Source organism: Panicum virgatum, chromosome 3N (genome assembly GCF_016808335.1).
Source record: "Panicum virgatum strain AP13 chromosome 3N, P.virgatum_v5, whole genome shotgun sequence".
In the NCBI taxonomy this organism is placed as follows: domain Eukaryota; kingdom Viridiplantae; phylum Streptophyta; class Magnoliopsida; order Poales; family Poaceae; genus Panicum; species Panicum virgatum.
Window position 1 is genome coordinate 18,065,111 of NC_053147.1, and position 20,579 is coordinate 18,085,689.

General features: G+C 47.8%; 2 protein-coding genes across 2 annotated transcripts; one reads left to right on the top strand and one right to left on the bottom strand.

Annotated features, from left to right (window-relative positions):
• Positions 1-843: 843 nt before the first annotated feature.
• LOC120667628 (transcription factor LATE FLOWERING-like) lies at positions 844-18,658 on the bottom strand. Its single transcript, XM_039947667.1, has 5 exons — positions 18,447-18,658; positions 5,640-6,596; positions 1,290-1,451; positions 1,110-1,242; positions 844-1,010 (listed from the first exon to the last, which is right to left on the bottom strand). Exons 1-5 carry the CDS (start codon positions 18,642-18,644, stop codon positions 844-846), a joined length of 1,617 nt encoding a protein of 538 aa, XP_039803601.1. The 5' UTR covers positions 18,645-18,658.
• On the top strand, positions 10,913-12,434 carry LOC120664779 (ubiquitin carboxyl-terminal hydrolase 5-like). Its single transcript, XM_039944114.1, has 3 exons — positions 10,913-11,331; positions 11,421-11,569; positions 11,753-12,434. Exons 1-3 carry the CDS (start codon positions 11,140-11,142, stop codon positions 12,180-12,182), a joined length of 771 nt encoding a protein of 256 aa, XP_039800048.1. The 5' UTR covers positions 10,913-11,139; the 3' UTR covers positions 12,183-12,434.
• Positions 18,659-20,579: the final 1,921 nt, after the last annotated feature.

Genomic DNA, 20,579 nt, shown 5'->3' on the forward strand with positions numbered 1-20,579 from the left:
ACCAAGCGCAGAGAGTTCGACGCCGAGACCTCAACAAGGGCGACCTGGTGCTGAGGCTTCGGCAGGACAACAAGGGACGCCGCAAGCTTTCACCACCGTGGGAAGGCCCATACATCATCGCCGAGGTGCTCAAGCACGGCACGTACAAGCTGGCGAATGAAAACGGCGAAGTCTTCACCAATGCTTGGAACATACAGCAGCTACGTCGCTTCTATCCTTAGAGTCCCAAACTATTTGTACATCATTTGTACTCATATTTACGATTTCCCGAAACAATAAAAGAGTATGCTTTACATGTTTATTTTTCGGGAACCTTCCGGACCCTCGGGGGCTCGGATACGCACGAACACTGAGGTACGCTTGGCTTTACCCTCGGCAAAGCCAAGCCTCCCTCGGGGGCTACTACGGGGGAACCCCCGAATGTCCCCGAAAATTGCCAACGTTTTTTTGAAAAAATTCTGTTTCTAAGTTTCTCGTATACTTGGAAAAAACGGGCGCGAGGCATAAGCAACTACGGTACGGGGCCGGCCGAGTCGCGGGTCTGCCTACGCCTCCGGGATACGGTACCCCCCTCACCACCCCACGCCTAAGTCGCTTATGAACGCGAAATCCCTCGCATAAGTTTACCTAAGTCGCATACGAGAACACGGAAATAGAGTAAAGAAAACAAAGGCTCGAACGCATAAGGCCTCGATGGGCCACACTGTCGATTTACAATAACGAATTTCTTAGTCCAAAAGGTACAATTACGACGAGTACTAACTTATTACATGGGCTTCGAGGCCCATACTACCTACAGGTTATCATCCCCCCCTTGTGGGTCTTCAACGGCATCAAAATCAGCTATGGGGGGATGTCGGCTTCAAGTTTCCCGGCAAGGACGGTGGCGAACCCCTCGACAGTGGCGTCGGCGTCGTACATGATGGCCGACGCAGTGTCTGGGCTGGCATCGTTTGGGACCACGTATCCCGACGACACCCTCTGGAGGTCCATGATATAGTGCGTCGAGGCTACGGTAAGGGCTCGAAGCACACCGAGGCGGAAGGTGCTCTTGACGTGCTCGGCGATCCGGCCACCTAGTGCTCGCAGGCGGCTGACCACCGAGCTACCTGACACGGCGCCGTCCCCCTCGAGCTCCTGGCACACGCTCACAGCGGTCTGCTCTAGCTCAGTGTATTCAGCCTGCGCCGCCATGAGCATGGCGTTGACAGCCTCCTTCGTCGCGGCCTCGTCCGCCACTTTCTGCCTCAGCTCAGATCAGAGGAACCAAGATAAGCTACGAGGCTCACGATGTAGCCGCTCGGGGGCTTCGGCTCCCTCTCCTCCGGCCTCGGGGCGATCCACACCAGCCGCAATGACTCGGTGTTCGGCAGCAAGAGCCCCTCGTCGACCAGCGCCTCCAGGACCGCCTTGATGGCGGTGGACTTGGCCCATGGCACCGGCTCCTCGTACTACACCATCACTTCGATCGATGGGAACACGGGGGATGAGCTCGAATTAAGGAAAAGGTGCGCCTGCTACTCCTCTTCTTCTTCCTCCCGCTTCTTGGCTCAGATGCAGGGGAGGCGGAGGGCACAGGGGAGGCAAGAGCAAATGGCCAGGTGAGTCGAATCGATCTCTCTCTCTCTCTCTCTCTCTCTCTCTCTCTTATTACTGCGCCGGGCGGAGTCGCCGCATTAAATGTGGTAGATTTCACGGACACCGATAGCTGGGCCCCACGCCCGCGGCGACCCCCACGCACACGCGTAGCAATAATCGCGGTGCGGTAACCGATGCGGGCGGTGGCACTGTAGCGCCGTCCCATCGGCCAGCCACCGCTCACGCCTCTCCGCCTACCCGAGACGGCCGCCTGAAAAGGCGCGCCCGCACCGCATGCCCCGGGCCACGTCGCCCGCGATCAGTGGGAGACCCGCGCACGACCCGCGGCTCCGTGCTGTTTGCAAACGGTGATGGAATATTCCCTCCGGGGGTTCCTTACCGTCGAAGGAACTTTATTCCGAGGCCTTACTAATTAGGGGTTCGAAGCCTGGCCCACTGAGGGTTCGACAGGCGCCCCGGATCACCAGAGTCAGGGACTGCATGGACATGCCATACAAGCTACCCTCGAATGCGGAGTTCGAGATGTCCTACGCAGTGTTCAACGCCAGCCAAGGGTGCCTAGCAGGGGGATCCCGTCGAGGGAGAGCATCGAGCCCTCAGACCCTATCGAATGGGTCCGAGCCCTGCCTAGCAAACCTTTGCGAATGCTTTATGTGACGTGTCGACGGACCACGAGCCGACCCTTATCGAACGGGACACGGACGTCCACTTGAACCGCCTGATAACAGCTCACCGAAGCAACCATGGCTCGCGGCCCGAGCATGGGTAGCATGGCTCACTTCACCCCTCCTCCCTGCCGAAGGACAACGAGGGTCGTAACGAAAAATCAAGGGTTCCCTGGATGCCCTCACACGGGCCAGGGCTCGGGGGCTCCTCGCACGACGCAGCTCAGGCTGCACCCTCGAATAAATCGGCTACCGTCGATTGTGAAGTTCCACGTATCAAGCAAATCCCCCTCGCATGATCATCAAAAGGGCAACGGGCCGCCGTGTCAGCACTGAAAAATGCCGAGGCCGGCTGAAAGGAACGCCGAGGCCGGCTGGAAGGAAAGCTGAACGGTCATCCCACCCGATCAACCATACAACACAACGTCTTTAGCCCTTGGACGAGTGCTCGCACTCCCCCAAGGCCCTGGGGGCTACACCCGCGGGTGCGCTGACGCGCCCCCACAGAGGAAACTTCACACATTCGAGGATCACAACCCTCAGTCTAGCACCCGAGCCTTCTCCTCGTTTCAGCTAGTATTGGGTTTGAAGTCGGGCCCGTCTCCACCCATAGCCTCCGGCTCCAAATAAGGCCGCAAGCACCCGATCCTTCTCCTCATTTCTATCTTGCTCCGCAAAGCAGCTCAAACCCTCCCGTCGGTGCGGCGACGACACCCCCAGCGGCGACGCCACGGTGCTCGAGGTGACTATGATCTGCATAGACAACTCAGAGTGGCCCTGCCGCCGTTTCTCTGTCGGCGAACTCCGATCTTGAACTAATTTCCTCCAGCAACGCCCGCGGGTGCGCTAACACACCCCCACAGGGAGAACTAAAACTCCACAGTCAGCATCCGAGTCACGGCTTCGAGGGATCAAGCCTCCGCAGGGCTGATGCTCATCCCTACAAAGGCTCGAGGGCTACTGTCGGGTACCATAATTAGGGGCACCTTAACCCAGGGACTAAATCACCCCTAAAAACGCAAAACACAATTGGGCAACCGGGCCCACGATGCCCGCCCTCCCGACACGCTCTGCAGTCACAACGAGTAAAGGCCTACGGTTTTCCTCCGAACCGAAGGGAAAGAAGGATTACTCGAACGGCTCCAACTCTCCTACAGCACCCAAGTCCTCTCCAGGACCCAAAGAGGCCCAATTCACAACCCAGCTCTGCGGTACGGCCCATCCGACGATCCCCCTCGAACCCGCAGAGTAATCTCCGCCTCCCTCAAGGCCTCCCCACCGAGCCCCTCGACAGCGCACCGCGTCTCCGCCTCGCTCGAGGGTAGTGGGTCTACCCTCGAGAGAGCGAACCAACTCCGCCTCGCTCGAGGCTACCCCTCGGCTGACGGAGTTAGCAATCTACCGGCTCACCCGCCCGTCTGACAGAGGCAATAAATGCCAACCACTCAACCGCGGAGTGGGGAGTCAGGCGGTGTCAGGCCACTACGTCGTCCAACAGCCATGACCAGAGTCCCGTCCGCCAACTCCGGTCACTGCTCCGCCATCCCCGACCCTGTGCAGACATCCCCGGCACTGCTCCTACCACTGTGCTGCCTACTCCCTATACTCCCTTCGTACTTTCTCTATTGCAGAACCCTCGATCGGCATGGGCGCGACCCTCGGACACGGCCCGGGCCTTGACCAGTGCAAGACCTCCACCTGGAGGACCCTCGACGCTCTGCCACGCATGCCAGGAGGACGGTACCCTCCACAGCAACCGCCACGACGCCCACAGGAGCTATCAGGACGCCGGCGCGATCTCTGCAAGGCCAGGACGCCGCCCAGGACAACTACACGCCCGACGTCTTACTCTCCAGTGCCTCACAGTGTACCTTCTACAGTAGACATCCACTATGCACCCCCGATTCGGGGAGAAGACGACGACTTCCGACCCCCGTACATGTACACTGCCCCTTCTTGTATCTATAAAAGGAGGAGGCGGGCTCCTTCCTGGGCGATCGGATCTCACTTCTCATTCGTTCAGACTCTCATACGACCACTTCACTCGCTCACTCTCTCTGGTATTGGCACTTGCCTCAATCATCTAGCAGAGACCTGGGAGCCTCCCTCCCTCTCTCGCCTTGCTTGTACCCCCTACTACAGGCACCCTGGTGCAAGATAGTACAGTGCACTCGCACACCCCTTTGCTGGACGTACGGACCCGCGGCCGGAACCAGGATAAATCTGTGCGTTACTGTGTTGCCTCTTGCATCAACCATCTAGGGTGAGAGATCACGCAGCATCTTCACTAGTTGGTGCCGGACCGCCGGGTCAGGACACCGACACATAGATCGCAAAAGAATCATATGCTTTGGCATCTAATTTAAAGATTCTTTCCTTATTGTTGGTTTAGTTGTTTAAAGATAGTCTCGCCTTTTCTTATCTATTATTGCAGTGTCGAATAGACGATAGTTCTAACAAGCCTCCCCCTCTCTTTTTTCTAGTAACTAGGCGTATGGCCCGCGCATTTGTGCGGCTAGTATTGAAAATTTAAAAATTTGCATGTCATTGTAACCTTACGATTTTTTAAAGATTATACTATTTGTTACCATACATCACCCTATTCATTATCGTAAATTATGTCTAATTGTTGGTTAAAACAATTCAAATATGATCTACCTATAATAACAATTTGATTTGTTGAGTTTTAATAATATTATGCATATAATTATTTTTATTTTTATTTTATTTCGATTGATTGTTGTTAGATTTAGTTTTTATTAATAGTATGTTTGTAATTAATACATAGCTAAATGATATTCTATATTTAATTTTGTCATAATGGCATTGGTGGGTAATTTTTAATTAGGCACACGAGTATTTTAGACTAATTTTTATTGTAATGGTAGTGGTGGGTAATTTTTATTTTTCTATTTTTCTCCGATTAACATGAGAATTTCTAGACCTTGAGAGCGAACGTGGAGGCTACGTTTATTGATCAAATAATAAGATAATAGATATCTCAACATTTGAATTGGTTGCATAAGGCCGTCTGCTTTGAGATGCCATCAACGAATCCAGCCAACATATGAAAAAAAAAATAGAGAAAGGTTTAGAGTATCCATTATTCTTGGGGAGGTAGGAGCTTGAGCCCCCGAGCCTACTTTAGATCCGCCACTCCTGCAAGAGCTTGAGCAAAACGTTGAAGAACCTTCAGCATGCATCTAGAAGACTAAGCTTATATTGACGAAAGAGGATAACACAGTCACATGCATATCTTTCTCAAGGACAAAAGAAAAGGAAAGACAGAGAGCTTTTTTACTTCGATTCTTCCTCAGAAATAAACACTTTATTAGACTCAGAATCTCTACAGTAGTTGTCTCATATATCACTCACACCACACGTCGATATGTCCCTGTTGGATTTCACGTAGCCACCAATGGCGCTCTCTCTTCCAAAGGCAAGTACGGTGCCAGCGCTGGTAGCGCCACCACCGAGGCCGCCCGTGTAGCTCTGCAGCAAGCTGCCGTTGCTAGGGTTTGCCCTCTCCAGCGCCTTGAGCTGCGACTTGAGGAACTTGAGGTAGCTGGCCGCCTCGTCGAGCATGGACGCCGTGTCCATCCGGCTGCCGCCCGGCACGAGCCGCTGCAGCACGCGCAGGCGCTCGCTCACCCTCTCCCGCCGCAGCCGCGCCGCCACCGTCTGCGGGTCGCTCGAGATGCGCACGTTCTTGCGCCGCGGCCTGGTCTGGGACGGCGGCTCGGCGGCCCCGCAGACGAGCTGGTGCACCGGCCGCATCGCCGCCGCGCGGTAGATCATCTCCTTCACCTGCGCTATGGCCTCCGAGTCCGGCTCGTACCCGCCGGCGGCGGGCCCTCCTGCGGCATGCTCGTACTGGCCCCGCCCCGCGAACGAGATGCTGGTCGACGACGACGACGTCGCGGCGGTTCGCTTCTCGCCACGCTGCCCGGCTGCTGCCTTTGTTCCCGAAGCGGCTATCGCAGGGTACTTGCCCAGCTTGCGCTTCGAGGGAGGCACGACGGCCGTTGTCTGAAGCAGCGCTGTCCGCGACACGGCGCACGGCGACGCCACGTCCGTGTCGTAGCCGCCACCGCTGCCGCAAGTGTTGGATTCGCCGGAGGAGATGTTCCCATTGCCGCCGCCGCCCGTGGTGCTGCCGCTATATCCGGAGAAGGCAGTGTTCGACGCCGGAGTCTGCGCGGGCTCCTCAGCGACGGCGACGACGTTCGGGGCGTACACGAACGGGTCGAGGAGGCTGTCTTCCGCTGCGCCGGCGACGACGCTCGGGAGCACGTCCGCCGTGTCCAGGCCCATGACACTGTTGGAGAATGGCTTATTAGTGCCGGTCACAGGGCGTATTAGTGCCGGTCCCTGTGGCCGGCACTAAATGGCCGGCACTAACGTGACAGACGTTAGTGCCGGCCACTCTGACCGGCACTAACGCGCGCGTGTTAGTGCCGGTCCGACATACCAGCCGGCACTAACGTGCCCGACCCCGCCCGACTCCTCACTGCAACGTTAGTGCCGGCTGATATAACTAGCCGGCACTAAATGTTTTTTCTTCTTTATGTTTCTTTTCTTTTCGTTTTTATACGTATGGCTATGCGTATTTCTACCATATGTGACTGCATAGTCGTACTATTTGCATTGCACAGTATTATTAGAACAGCATATTACACTAACATTATTTATATATATATATATTTGTCATGTATGGAACACTTAGGAGTTCAAAAGTACATGAGATATTGCAAATTATTAAGCACATCAACTATAGTAACGTATCAACTTTCTCGTCGTCGGATCTTCTTGGGCGACGCTTAGACGGAGATCGCCATGAAATTCGCCCTTAGGATTTATGACTTCATCGAGTAGAAATCCGCATATAGCTTCTTGAATTGCCCTGATCCGAGCGATTTCAATGAGTTCTTCTTTCATCCACCAACGCTGTCACATTTTTCGATAAAAACATGAGAATAAAAAATAATGAATTAAAATAATGAGCAGATGTGATTGTGCTCACGTACATTGAATGCCTCCACTGTCATTTGCCCTTTTTCACTTGCAAAAGAGTTGATCCACTCGCATACGTAGTATCCACATAAGTTGTTTCCTTGGCCCTGTCTCCAACACTATGGACAAATGTGGGTTACGATATAGAATTTTTCTGATGTTTATTGCGAATGACATTAGTAGTGAGAGTATATTCATACCGAAAAATCAGTCACCCAATGAAGAGGCTCGATTTCACCTATGGGCAAGCCTATGTGTTTGTGGAGGTAGCGACTCCATGCAGTATTTACCACCTCGATGATATCTTGGTACTTTGATATATCTTGCCTTAACGAGTCGTACACCAAGACCTTGTGCTCCTCAATCCGAATACAAAGCAATATCCAATGAAAGCTGTGCATATACATACGCATAACCAATTAATGTTGATCATAATAGTTATTAAATAGTATTATTAATATGAAGGGATTGAAAAAAAGAGGCTAACAAAGAACGACTCACTGATGGTTGTATGGCAAGAGAATGAAGGGACACATGCTATTTTTACGCAACCCCCTGTATATAACATTGACTATGTCTCTAGAATTTTGCGCTAACGATTTCTCGTGTATAATATCGGGGTCGAAGAACCCGACGTTATGGAAGTTCTTCTTTCGGCAAATTTGAATTTTTGACCTACGGGACACAAGAAAAACGGGGATCAGTCAACACACAAGGCTAAAAATAATGAAACGAGAGACAATACTTACATGCACCATACACTCATGAGGGACTTGTGAAGGGCATCTTGATGGTATAAATCGTAAAGTGCTGCAAACTCGATATATACATCATCTCCCCCCCGCCAGAAATGCTCATCTTTAATCCGAGCTGGGAACATCTCTAATTCATTAGCTTTAGATTGCACGGCATACCATTTGTGTAACTCGGCCATTCTCGTTGGTAGGAATGGTAGCAACTCTGGCCATATCAAAGGTTCACCAAGTACAAACTTTTTCTTGCCGCGTGCATTCTGTAGGGCCTCCCCAAGCAATTGAGCCCTTGTTAGGTCAGTTTGCAATATCATCCCAGCCATGGTCAATGGATCTCTTGATTCATCGGGACATTCTTCACGCGGCACTATCAACGGAGGGATCGATTGTTTGGACTGCTCTCCGAGCTGGGGAACGGTCTTTGCATTAAGCCGCCGATTCTTGGGGTTGCTGTAGCTCTTTCTGATCTGACGATCATAATCCGACTCCCTTTCTTTCTCCTTGGTAGGATCTTTAATGAAGTGTTTAATGAAGTGTGCCTTTGCAACCGGATCTATTTCCGGCTTCTTGTTCGCAGCCTCCCTCAGTAGCTTGCGCTTTAGCAAGAAGGTTTGAAACGATTCTTCTGCCTCTTCCTCTTCTGTAGCCTTCGCTTTCTTCTTTCTTTGCTGCTTATGAGATGGTTGGACCGAAGGTACCGTGTATGCCTTCTGTCGCTGACTCTGATTCTGTTGTGCGGCTGGTGATGATGCCGGAATTGGCTCGCTTTGTGCGGCTGGTGATGGCGGATCCTGTGCGGCTGGTGATGGCGGATCCATGCTGGGGTCCCGTGCAGGCGGTGGAGAAGGTGGGCCAACACTAGGATTCCTGTCATCTAGCATTGGTGATCTTTGCCTTGAGCACCGAGCAGAATCTGTGGCTGCTTGCACCAATCTTATGTCGCGCTTTGGCCACGCGATCCTTGTGTGTACGGCATGTTGTAGTTCTGTTTCTTCAGGACCTATAGGGATCGGGAGGTCCATGTCTTCCCAGCGTTCTTCAGTAATTCGGTCAACAAAGACTCTGGCGAATCCTTCAGGAATCGGCTGGCAATGTATTGTCCCGCCCTCTTCTTGGACTTCCACATAACCCTCAGCACAAACTTTGAGCTTTTTCCCATAAAGAACTAGAAGCTCACATTGGGTCCTAACGGTGATGTCGTCAATGGGGTCCCTCGGCCTGTCGGCACCCAAATTAGGGTGCTCTGTGGAAGCAACACTGCTACGACGCTGAGAAGGGGGGCTAACCTCCACATTGGCAGCTGGTTGGTCCGAGCGTTGCCCAACTGTTGCCTCAAGTGACATTATCCGATTTTCTAGGCTACGGATCTTCTCTGTCACTACTGCCTTGCTTCTGCATCGGCTTCGGTAGGTTTCGAGATCTCCGGAAAAGCCATATTTCCATGGAACTACGCCCATGCCTCGGGTCCGTCCAGTGTGTTCCGCATTCCCAAGAGCGTAAGTCAGCTCGTCATTCTCTCTGTTGGGCTGGAAGGTTCCTTCTTCCGTACGCCTCATTGCGTCGTCGAGTCTTTGGGCAGCCTCTCTTAGTACGTCGCTAGTCACAAACATTCCAGTGTCGGGGTCTAGTGTGCCTCCATGAGCATAGAAGTAATACCTTGCTCGTTTGGGCCAACTCAAGGTCTGCGGTACGATTCCTTTTACAATTAAATTATTTTCCATCTTTTCCCATTTCGGAACAGCAACCTTATAACCTCCAGGCCCAAGTCTATGGAAGTTTGTCTTTTTGCTAGCATTCATTTTGCCTTGAATCGAGGCTGCCATGCTATCAGCACTGTGCTTGTAATTCACGAATTCATTCCACCACTCTCGTTGCTTCTTCCAGACTTTATCAAAATCTGGTGTGAGGCCCTTGTTGACAAAGTTTGCGACCAATTTTTTCTTGAACGAGGCGAACTGAATTGCCATCTTCTTAAATGCCCATCCCTTTACTTTGTCAGCTTTGCCTGGGGGAAAGTTGAAGTGCAACGACACCTCTTTCCATAACAAATCTTTCTCTGAATCTGGCACGATATCTTCAGGTCGATCAGAGACTTTATTTTTCTTCCAAAGCTTATACTTTATGGGGACACTTTCCCTAACAAGATATCCCAATTGATTTACAAATGTTGTCTTAATTTGACCAGGGGCTAGTGGCTCGCCGGTTGCTTCGTTGATCTCCGTGATGGTCGTACATCCTACCATCTTCCTCTTGGAGCCACGTTTCCGTTTAGGCTTCGTCGATCCTGATGCCTGAAAGAATCGCAAATTTATCAAGCGGGTTGCTAGCAACTAGTGGACGTCGCGGCAGGTATGCGTAACCTTCATAACCCGCAAGCAAGGGTTCCAGATCGAAAATTATCATGATATTAGGTAACTTATTGACTGAAACATTCATAAGAATTTATAGCTGGAGCACGACTCCTTACACAAGGACTGAAATCATCAACAAAGCTAGCAACATAACACAAATAGTTACCTAACATATCTTGCTCCTAACATATATATTGACAAAACGTTTATCCTGATGCCTGAAAGAATCACTAAACTTTTATACCTCGGCTTCCTCGACATTTCCTTCTTCCTCCCCACTAATATCTTGCTCCTCGTCGCCATGATAATGCAAGTTTAAAAATTGGCTGCCATCGTTCTCGTCCTCATCAAACTCTGGAGCTATGTGCCCAGTACTACCACGAATGAGCTCGTGCATTAACTCGTCTTGGTTGTCCGTAGGATCCATTTCCACTGCCTGAAACAATAAAAAACAAAGAGAGTGTAGGATTAGCTGCGTTAGACTTATATTGCTATCTGTGTATTTACTCTTGTGTATCTTCCCTTTTGGGCACTGTAATTCATTTGAGCTGCATACCTGTCACAACTCACAAGGTGCACACATCTGCATGTTGCATGCGAATTGACATGTTTTTATCTCAGGATTTAGTTCCTCCTAATTAGGTTCTCTGCCTGATTATTGCTAAGACACTTCCTTCTATAATCATTTTCCAGGGCCAATACAAGTCAACTTTGGTCTGCCCAGTCTGTGGAAAGGTTTCAGTGACTTTTGACCCGTTCATGTATCTTTCCTTGCCCTTACAATTTGCATCAACCCGGAGCATGACTACCGTGGTTTTTACTTGTGATGGAAGTGTTCCACCAACACAATTCACTGTAAATGTACCGAAGCAAGGTAGGTGCAGGGATCTATTACAAGCCCTTGGCAATGCATGCTCACTTAAAAAAGTGGAGAAACTTCTAATTGCCGAGGTTCGTCATTATGCTTACTTGACCTAATGTACAGGTTGGCAGGTTTATTGATCATCTGTACTTATAAATTTCCTTGAATTTATCTACAGATACGGAATCATAAGATCTACCGTTTTCTTGATGATCCAGTGCTTCAACTGTCTACAATAAGCGATGATGACCGACTGGCAGTATATAGGCTCCCGAAACTGGAAAAGAGGGCCAATTATATTCAGTTTGTGCATCGCCGTGAAGACTTGTAAGCAAAATGAAAAAGAAACTTATGTACATTTATCTTCTTGCTAGAATTACAGCTGTAGTGGCTTGCTTGGTTTTTATTGAAGTGAACCTGACATATGCCATGGCAATATGCTGCTTACATGATTAGCATAAATACTTGTTGCGAATTCATTCTGATAATATTATTCTTTGCTATTTGTAGGGATCATGCAAACAATAACAGTTTGGCATCTTGGAAACCCTATGGTGTTCCTCTTCTTGCACAAATACCTCGCAATGAAACTGTAACAGGTTTTGATATCCATGAGTTGGTTCATAAAATGCTTGTGCCCATGCTAAGAAATCAGGACTCACCACAGTTGGCTGCCCAAAATTCTCCCTCCTTGCATAGTTATAATACTGACAGCAGCAAATTGCAGCTACAATTGATTGATGATAGCAACACAGTCATAGGAAAATTGAATGATTCTATCAGGGTCCCACAATCTTCACTTGCAACAATATTTTTTATCAATTGGTCCAAGGAAGATATGAAAAAGATTAACACTGATCATTTAGAATACCTTCCAGAGGTGTTTATGTATGCTCCTCCTGCCAAGAGGAGGATTATTTGCTATTATGTACTCGCATAGGATTATTGTAAATGAGCATTTGGGATGGACATTTCCTACAGCTACAGTTTATTTTAATCCTGCAAAAAAAATCTGGCTACTACATAGTTGCTTTTTCTGGTTTCAGTTTCACTAGCATCATGTGTTGATTTTACTGAGTTCTGATGGTAGTCATGTAGGGTGAACTTGCATTAGCTTTTGGTGAGCTACTGAGAAAACTCTGGGCTCCTGGAGGACGTGGCCCAGTTTCTCCTAGACCATTCAAAATGAAGCTTTCTCGGTTTGCATCTCAGTTCAGTGGATACAACCAGCATGATTCACAGGTTTGGTTGTCTCTTTAGATTGGTGTTCCATCTTATTATTTTTTCTTTCCTGCATCTGTACCTTGACAAAATACTGCAGGAGCTTTTGGCATTCCTCTTGGATGGACTCCATGAGGACTTGAATCGTGTGAAACATAGACCTTACATAAATTCTGGAGATGCTGATGGACGATCAGATGAAGAAGTTGCAGATGAATATTGGGCAAATCATATTGCTAGAAACAATTCAATCATTGTTGATGTTTGCCAGGTTAGTTCTACATATTGGTGTGACACATTGGTACCTGATAAATTCTAATAGCCAATTGCAATTCAGGAATTCAGGAATGCACTGAATCAATGCTGATGGACATATTGTTGATGTTTTTGTATTTGCACTGAATTAAGGAATGCATATTCCTCTAATCTGTTCACTCAAATTTTAGAAAATATTTATGAGACAAGAAGCAAGAGCTTTACCTGGGATTGGGCGAAGAGGAGGCCGGCGCCGTTTCCGGTGAAGCGCAGGGCGTTGGGGCGGCGTCGGGGCGGCCCCGGGACGAGGTTGCGCCGGCGAGGCACCAGGCGGCGACGACGACGAGGCGCGCAGTGGCGCGGCCGAGGACGACGAGGTCGGGGCAGCGCGCGGGCTGGGGCAGGGCGGCGTCGGGGCGGCACCGGGGGACGAGCTCGCGCTGGCGCGGCGGGGGACGCGAGTGCTGCGCGGCCGGCACGGCGTGCCGGGCCGGGGAGGTCGACGACGACGCGCGGCGGCGCACGCGGGGGAGGGACGGCCGGGGACGGGGGCGGCGGCGAACGTCGATCTGAATTTTGTGAAGTGTGGGAGAGAAGGGATTTATGGGGGGAGTGCTCGGTTAGTGCCGGCTAACAATACCAGCCGGCACTAACATGCCCTCTGTGACGTCATCTGGCCATGTTAGTGCCGGCTGGTAATTCTAGCCGGCACTAATGTTCGTACGTTAGTGCCGGCTAGAATTACCAGCCGGCACTAACCTGTCCCACCTGGCGCGAACCAAATTTTGCCCGCCCCAATTCTCTTTTACACAAAATCTTTAATATTAATAAATTTATTCGTAATAGGCTTAATAATTAGATTAACAAAACAAAAATTGATGTCTTGTTTTTTTAAGTATATTGTTAATTATATCTACACAATAAATAGTAATTGAAGTAAATGAATGAATATGCTTGCATTATCAATTATGTGTAGTTTATACGGTTTATATGTATATATGCTTCTGTTATTCATAATAAATCGAAAATATTTCATTTTTATCCATGCAAAAATATTCAAAAAACTTTTCAGTAATAGCTTATACAATGATGTAATCAATTCGCAAATTACTTGATTATTTATTTGTAATTTATTGTTTCAACGCTTCTAGTAATGCAAAATTAGTGAAAGTAAATAATATTTATACCATGCAAAAATATAATATTATCTGAAGATGATATTGTGTTCTAATTGCATGAATAGTATCGAGAATTGAGATAAATACGACACGATGTGTTACATTACATCACTTAATGAGAAAATACAATATATAATTTATATAAAACTACTACTCATTATCATTATCTACTGCAACATTGATGATCTTCTTTTTGACGAAAGTGCCTTGCGCGTGATCACGGCGTAAGTAAGGCATGTCCTCTTTGGATAAGAGGATGCTGGGGTCAACGTCAACTGAGAATGGAGGAAGGTCATCAATCTGGTCATAATCTTCCGAATTGTCCGAAATATCATCAACTCCAATAACTTTTCTTTTTCCTGGAAGAACTATGTGCCGTTTCGGCTCATTTCCAGCCTTGTCTGCTTCAGGCGTCTTATCCGACTTTTTCTTCGGTTTGCTCGACATATCCTTCACATAGAACACTTGTGTCACATCCTTGGCTAGAACGAATGGTTCATCTTTATATCCAATCTTTTTAAAGTCAACTATGGTCATCCCATACCGGTCCTTCGTTACGCCTCCTCCAACCACCCATTCGCAACGAAACAGAGGGACAACTATGGGTCCATATTCAAGTTCCCATATCTCATCTATGACACCATAGTAATTGTTCTTTTCTCCATTACTATTTACTATACACATACGGACACCACTATTTTGGTTGGTGCTTTTTTTGTCTTGAGCTCTCGTGTAAAATGTATACCCATTGATTTCGTACCCTTGGTATTGCTGCACGGTGATTGATGGTCCCCTAGCAAGCCATTGAAGTTCTTGATCAACTGTGTTTTTGCCCAATAATTTTCGTCTGAACCAGCCGTCAAAAGTTTTTATATGTTGGCGTGTAATCCAAGCAAGATTCTTCTGTGGATTTTCAGACAGTATAATATTCATGTGCTCGTCAATATATGGAGCCACCTTGGATGAATTCTGAAGAACCGTGAAGTTCGCTTGGCTGAATTCACTACAAGGGATGTTCACATTACATTTCTTTCCTAGTGTGCCTTTTCCCTTTAGTCGCCCCTCATGGTGTGACACAGGGAGCCCAATCGGATTGAGATCAGGAAGATAGTCAACACAAAACTCAATGACCTCCTCTGTTCCATAGCCCTTAGCAATGCATCCTTCTGGGCGAGAACGTTTACGCACGTACTTCTTCAATACGGCCATGAACCTCTCGAAAGGGAACATATTGTGTAGAAAAACAGGACCCAGGATAGTTATTTCTGTCACAATATGAACTAGAAGGTGTGTCATAATGTTGAAGAAGGAAGGTGGGAAGACCATCTCGAAGCTGACAAGACATTCGACAATGTCTTTCTGCAGCTTTATTAGATTATTTGGATTAATTACTTTTTGCGAAATTTCATTCATGAACGCACAAAGCTTTACAACTGCCAATCTCACATTTTCCGGTAGAACACCCCTCAGTATAACCGGAAGTAATTGTGTCATCAGGACGTGGCAGTCATGGGACTTCAAATTTTGGAATTTCTTCTCTTTCACATTTATTATGCCTTGTATATTTGAGGAGTACCCAGACGGGACCTTGATACTGTTCAAGCAATCGAACATACTTTCCTTCTCCTCTTTGCTCAGATTATAGCTAGCAGGTTTTAAATAGTGGCATCCTTTGTCTCTCTTCTCGGGTTGCAAGCCTTGTCGCCCAGCTAGCTGCTGCATGTCGCGCCTTGCTTCCAAAGTGTCTTTTGACTTACCATACACTCCCAGAAAGCCTAGTAGGTTCACGCAAAGATTCTTCGACAGATGCATCACATCAATTGCGTTGCGAACTTGTAAGACTTGCCAATAAGGTAGGTTCCACAATATAGACTTCTTCTTCCACATTGAAACATGTCCCTGGTCATCCTTGGGAACAGGTTGGCTACCGGGACCCTTTCCAAATACTACCTTCACATTCTTGATCATCGAGAATACACGCTTTCCATTACGGAACAGAGGCTTAGGACGAGTTTCGGGTTCTCCTTTGAAATGCTTCCCTTCGGTTCTTAGGGGGTGATCGGTAGGAAGGAATCGGCGATGGCCCATGTATACGCACTTCTTACAGTGTTTCAAATAAATGCTATCGGTCTCATCATAACAGTGGGTGCAGGCCATGTATCCCATGTTTGACTGTCCCGAAAGTTTTGCAAGTGCAGGCCAATCATTGATGCATACAAAAAGCAAAGCTCGGAGGTTGAAGGACTCCTGTTTATACTCATCCCACACACGTACACCTTCTTCTTTCCAGAGTAGTAAGAGATCATCCATCAAGGGTTGCAGGAACACATCAATGTCGTTGCCAGGTTCTTTTGGCCCTTCTATAAGCACCGTCATCATGATGAACTTACGCTTCAGGCACAACCAAGGAGGAAGGTTGAACATACATAGGGTCACGGGCCATGTACTATGAGCGCTGCCAAACTCACCATACGGATTCATTCCATCCGCACTTAGAGCAAATCTTATATTCCTTGGGTCGTTGTCAAATTGAGGATACTCTCGGTTAAGATTTCTCCACTGGGACCCATCTGCTGGGTGTCTGATCATGTGATCCTCCTTACGATCTTCTTTGTGCCACCGCATCAACTTAGCGTTATCCTTATTTTTGAAAAAGCGTTTCAGACGTGGTATTATAGGGAAGTACCACACCAACTTTGCGGGAACTCTCTTCTTTACCAGCTGCCCATCAACATCACCTGGATCATCTCGCCTGATCTTATACCGCAATGCGCTGCAAACAGGACAAGCTTCCAAATTCTTGTATTCGCCGCGATACAGGATGCAGTCGTTAGGACATGCGTGAATCTTTTGCACGTCCAATCCAAGAGGGCAAACCATCTTTTTAGCTTCGTATGTTGTTGACGGCAGTTCATTACCTTCAGGAAGCATGTTCTTTACAATCTTTAATAGCTCACCAAATCCCTTATCGGTGACACCATTAGTTGCCTTCCATTTCAGCATCTCCAGCGTGGTACCCAACTTCTTCTGCTCCGGTTTGCAACAAGGGAACAACGGCTTTTTGTGATCCTCCAACATCTTCTCAAATTTTAATGCCTCCTTCATAGTCTCACTGTCTTTATGTGCATCAAGCAACGCCTGACCTAGCTCGTCAGGTGGCTCCTCTTGTGCAACATTTGCTTCACCCTCGTCCATTGGTTCATCTTGAAAGCCACCTGCTTCATGAACCCATGCCCAATCTGGAAGATTGTTATCACCATCGTCATCTTCTTCATTATCTTCCATCATAACTCCAACTTCGCCGTGCTTGGTCCAAAGGGTATAGTTACTCATGAATCCATTCAAGGCCAGGTGATTCCATAGAGTATCTCTTTTTCGGAATTCCTTTTTATTTTCGCAAACACTGCATGGACAACACATTAAACCCTTTGGCGATCTATTTGCCATTGCCGCCTTGAGAAAAGAATCTAAACCCTGAATCCATGCCGAGGTGCTCCGGCTTCCGTGCATCCATTGCCGGTCCATCTGTACAAATTAAAAAAATCATGCTCATTATCCCTAAAAACAGGTTACTATGAAGTAATTCAAAAAAAATGTAAGTGTGTCATAGGCCACATATCTAGTAAATTTAAACTAAATAGCAAAATAAATTGGCACAATAACATATACACATGTCACCATAAAATAATTCAAAAAAATCATTCTAAATGTGTGATAGTCAAACTATATAGTAATCATTCTCTAAAAAGCAACAAATAAATTCTACCTTGCTCAAATTAATGAACAAATTAATAAATCATGCTCATTTTCCCTCATCCTTAAAATTCTTAAAATTTTGCATTATAACATGTACACATGTCCCCGTGAAATAATTCAAAAAAATTACTCTAAATGTGTCATAGTCAAACTATCTAGAAAACCTTATCTAAAAAGTAACAAATCGATTCTATTTTGCTCAAATTAATGAACAAATCGGAAAATTATGCTCATTTTTCCTCAACCTTAAAATCACTATTTTCTTTATCTAGAAAGCATGAAACAAAGAATAAACACCGTGAAAGAAGGGTGGAAGAAGCTACTAACCTTTGGTGCACTTGGATGGGTGAAATCCTCACAAATTTGGAGGGAAATGGGCAGCACCTCCCCTCTAACACGCCATGAGAGAGAGGAGGAGCTCGGCCAAATGAAATGGTCGGGCTGGGGAAGAAGGAGTGCCTGATATACAGGGCAATTTAGTGCCGGCTGGTGGTTCTAGCCGGCACTAAGTGTGTACTTTTAGTGCCGGCTAGAATTACCAGCCGGCACTAACTTGTAATTGACCAAGTTAGTGCCGGCTAGAATTTCCAGCCGGCACTAACGTGTCTTATGACCGTTGTGGCATGCGAGCGAACCGTTGGGGGATGGCACGTTAGTGCCGGCTGGTGTTGCTAGCCGGCACTAACGTGCCCGCCTTGTACTGTACATGCACGTTAGTGCCGGCTCCTATTGGACCGGCACTAACGTGCTGGTACCAATATGACATTCTCCAGCAGTGTGAAGCCTTCTGGCACGCCGTCGGACAGACTCCCTCCGTCGTGGCACTGCATGAGGTTCTGGACCGGGCACGATGGCAGATCGAGACCGCCATGATCAGGACGGAGGTCGAAGCCGCCGCCTAGAAATTCGCTGAGGAGGCCATCGTCGCTCGAGCGGCATGGCAGGCACGGCTCCGCCGCGTACTGCATACTCCAGCCGCCGAATTCGTCCATCGATCTATGCACGGCCGGCGCGGCGACGCCTCCGGCAGCAAGATTTGGAATCGGACTGATTGCCGCTGCAAAGTGATAGCAACTTCGTGCAGACGAAGTGAACTCTCGTCAGTACAGAATTGGTGAGCTGATTTGCAGTTACCAAACTGCACAATTTTGCAAACGAGAAGAGAACAAAATTTTCCTACAAATAAACAAGATATATCAGATCAGCTGCACACAGCAATAATATACCTGCCTCTCAAATTGACTGAGGAATTGCTGATTCAAGCTTGCCGGCAGGGGCTGCCCTGGCTGCACCGATCTGTGACTGACGGGTTCTGAAAATTGCAGTGCAGGGTAGCTAGGATGGTCCTCGATCTACCAGTGGATTGGCTGTGCAGATGGGCGTCTTTTATAGACGGCCTGAGCTGTATGTAGGCTAAGCTGTAGCGCTGGCCAAATTTGTTTCCTTTTTCGGTAGGAAAAGTCAAGCTTTTTTGCATTCTGTGGGGACACTTGCCGTTAGGGGCTGGGACAGCAAAACTACACGCGAAGCTGAATCTACGGTCGACCGTGACTTCCGTCTCCAGCGGTCGATCTCCCAACAGATCCCATATGGTGGGACCCACCACCCACTCCCACCTTTTGGATCCCGCGCCCCTCCTTCCTCCCGCAGGCAGTCCGCAGCTCTCTTTCCTCCTTCCCTCTTAGTGGATCATGCACCCCTCCTTCCACCCGCAGCTCTCCTTCCTCCTTCCCTCTCAGATCCGCGGCGGCGGCCCTTCTCCTTCCTCCTGCATCCTCGGTGCGGCGGCGGCGGCCGCGGGGAGATCCGCCCGCGGCGTGCTGGCGGCGGCGGGGCGGGGAACTCCGCCCGCGAGCTCGCCCCTGGTGGCAGGGTGGCGGCTGCGGGGAGGCGGCGACGACGGGCAGCGCCGCCTCCCGCGCACCGACATGTTTTTTTTTTCTTTTTTTTCAAATTTTTTACCTGATATTGTTTTTTTGATGTAAAAATTTTTCTCATGAGATTTTTTAATTTGTTTTCGTACAACCTTCCAAATTTTTTCTTTGAAAGTTTCCCCTCTCCCCTAATTTTCTGCTGCTCTCCATTTTCCCTTGAAAATTTTTTTCGCTCTCTTGAAATTTTTCTCGACCTTTTTTATTTTTTTCGCTCTCCAAAAAATTTTCTTAAACTTTTTTATTTTTTTTATCTCCAAAAAAAATTCTTGAATTTTTTTTTTAGAAAACGACAAAAAATTTACTAAAAATGGAAAAAAAATATAGCTGTCAGAAATCGACCGTATGGAGCCTCTCCGTACGGTCGACCGTAAATTAGTATCCCCCAAAACTGCACCGCTAGACCGCAGCGTTACAGGCACAACTCACGAGTACAAACTGACAGTTGCGTTTGCCTGCGCTGGGCTTAAAACTGTAAAGGGATCTCCGAACTCTCTAGTAACATTTTTGAGTTTGTGATGCAAGAATTCTTCTCGCTTTATTTTGGTTTTGAAATCTTAACATGATGGCATTTGGTTCTAACAGAAAAATTGTTTAGGCCTCCTTCACTCCATTGGAGTAGTTATGAGGTACTCCCTCCGTTCCAAAATACATGTCATTTTAGCTTTTCTAGATTCATAGTATTTATTATGCGTCTAGATAGGATTGAAGTGTCCTATATTTAGGGATGTTCTTCAAACAGTCTAGTTTCATCTATCTCTCTCTCTCTCTCTCTCTCTCTCCCTCCCCCCCTTCCCCTTCTCTATGTACTTCGTGTTCCATATAGTAGAATAACAGATCCATATTATGTAGAAAAGCCTTTCTAATATAAACTCCATATTTCTAGACATTCTTATAATTTGAAATGTATAGATGGTGAAACAATGTAAGCTAACTAGATATTTTCTTAGATAACAAAATATAATTATCCTAGTCCCTGCATCAACCAAGCAATGA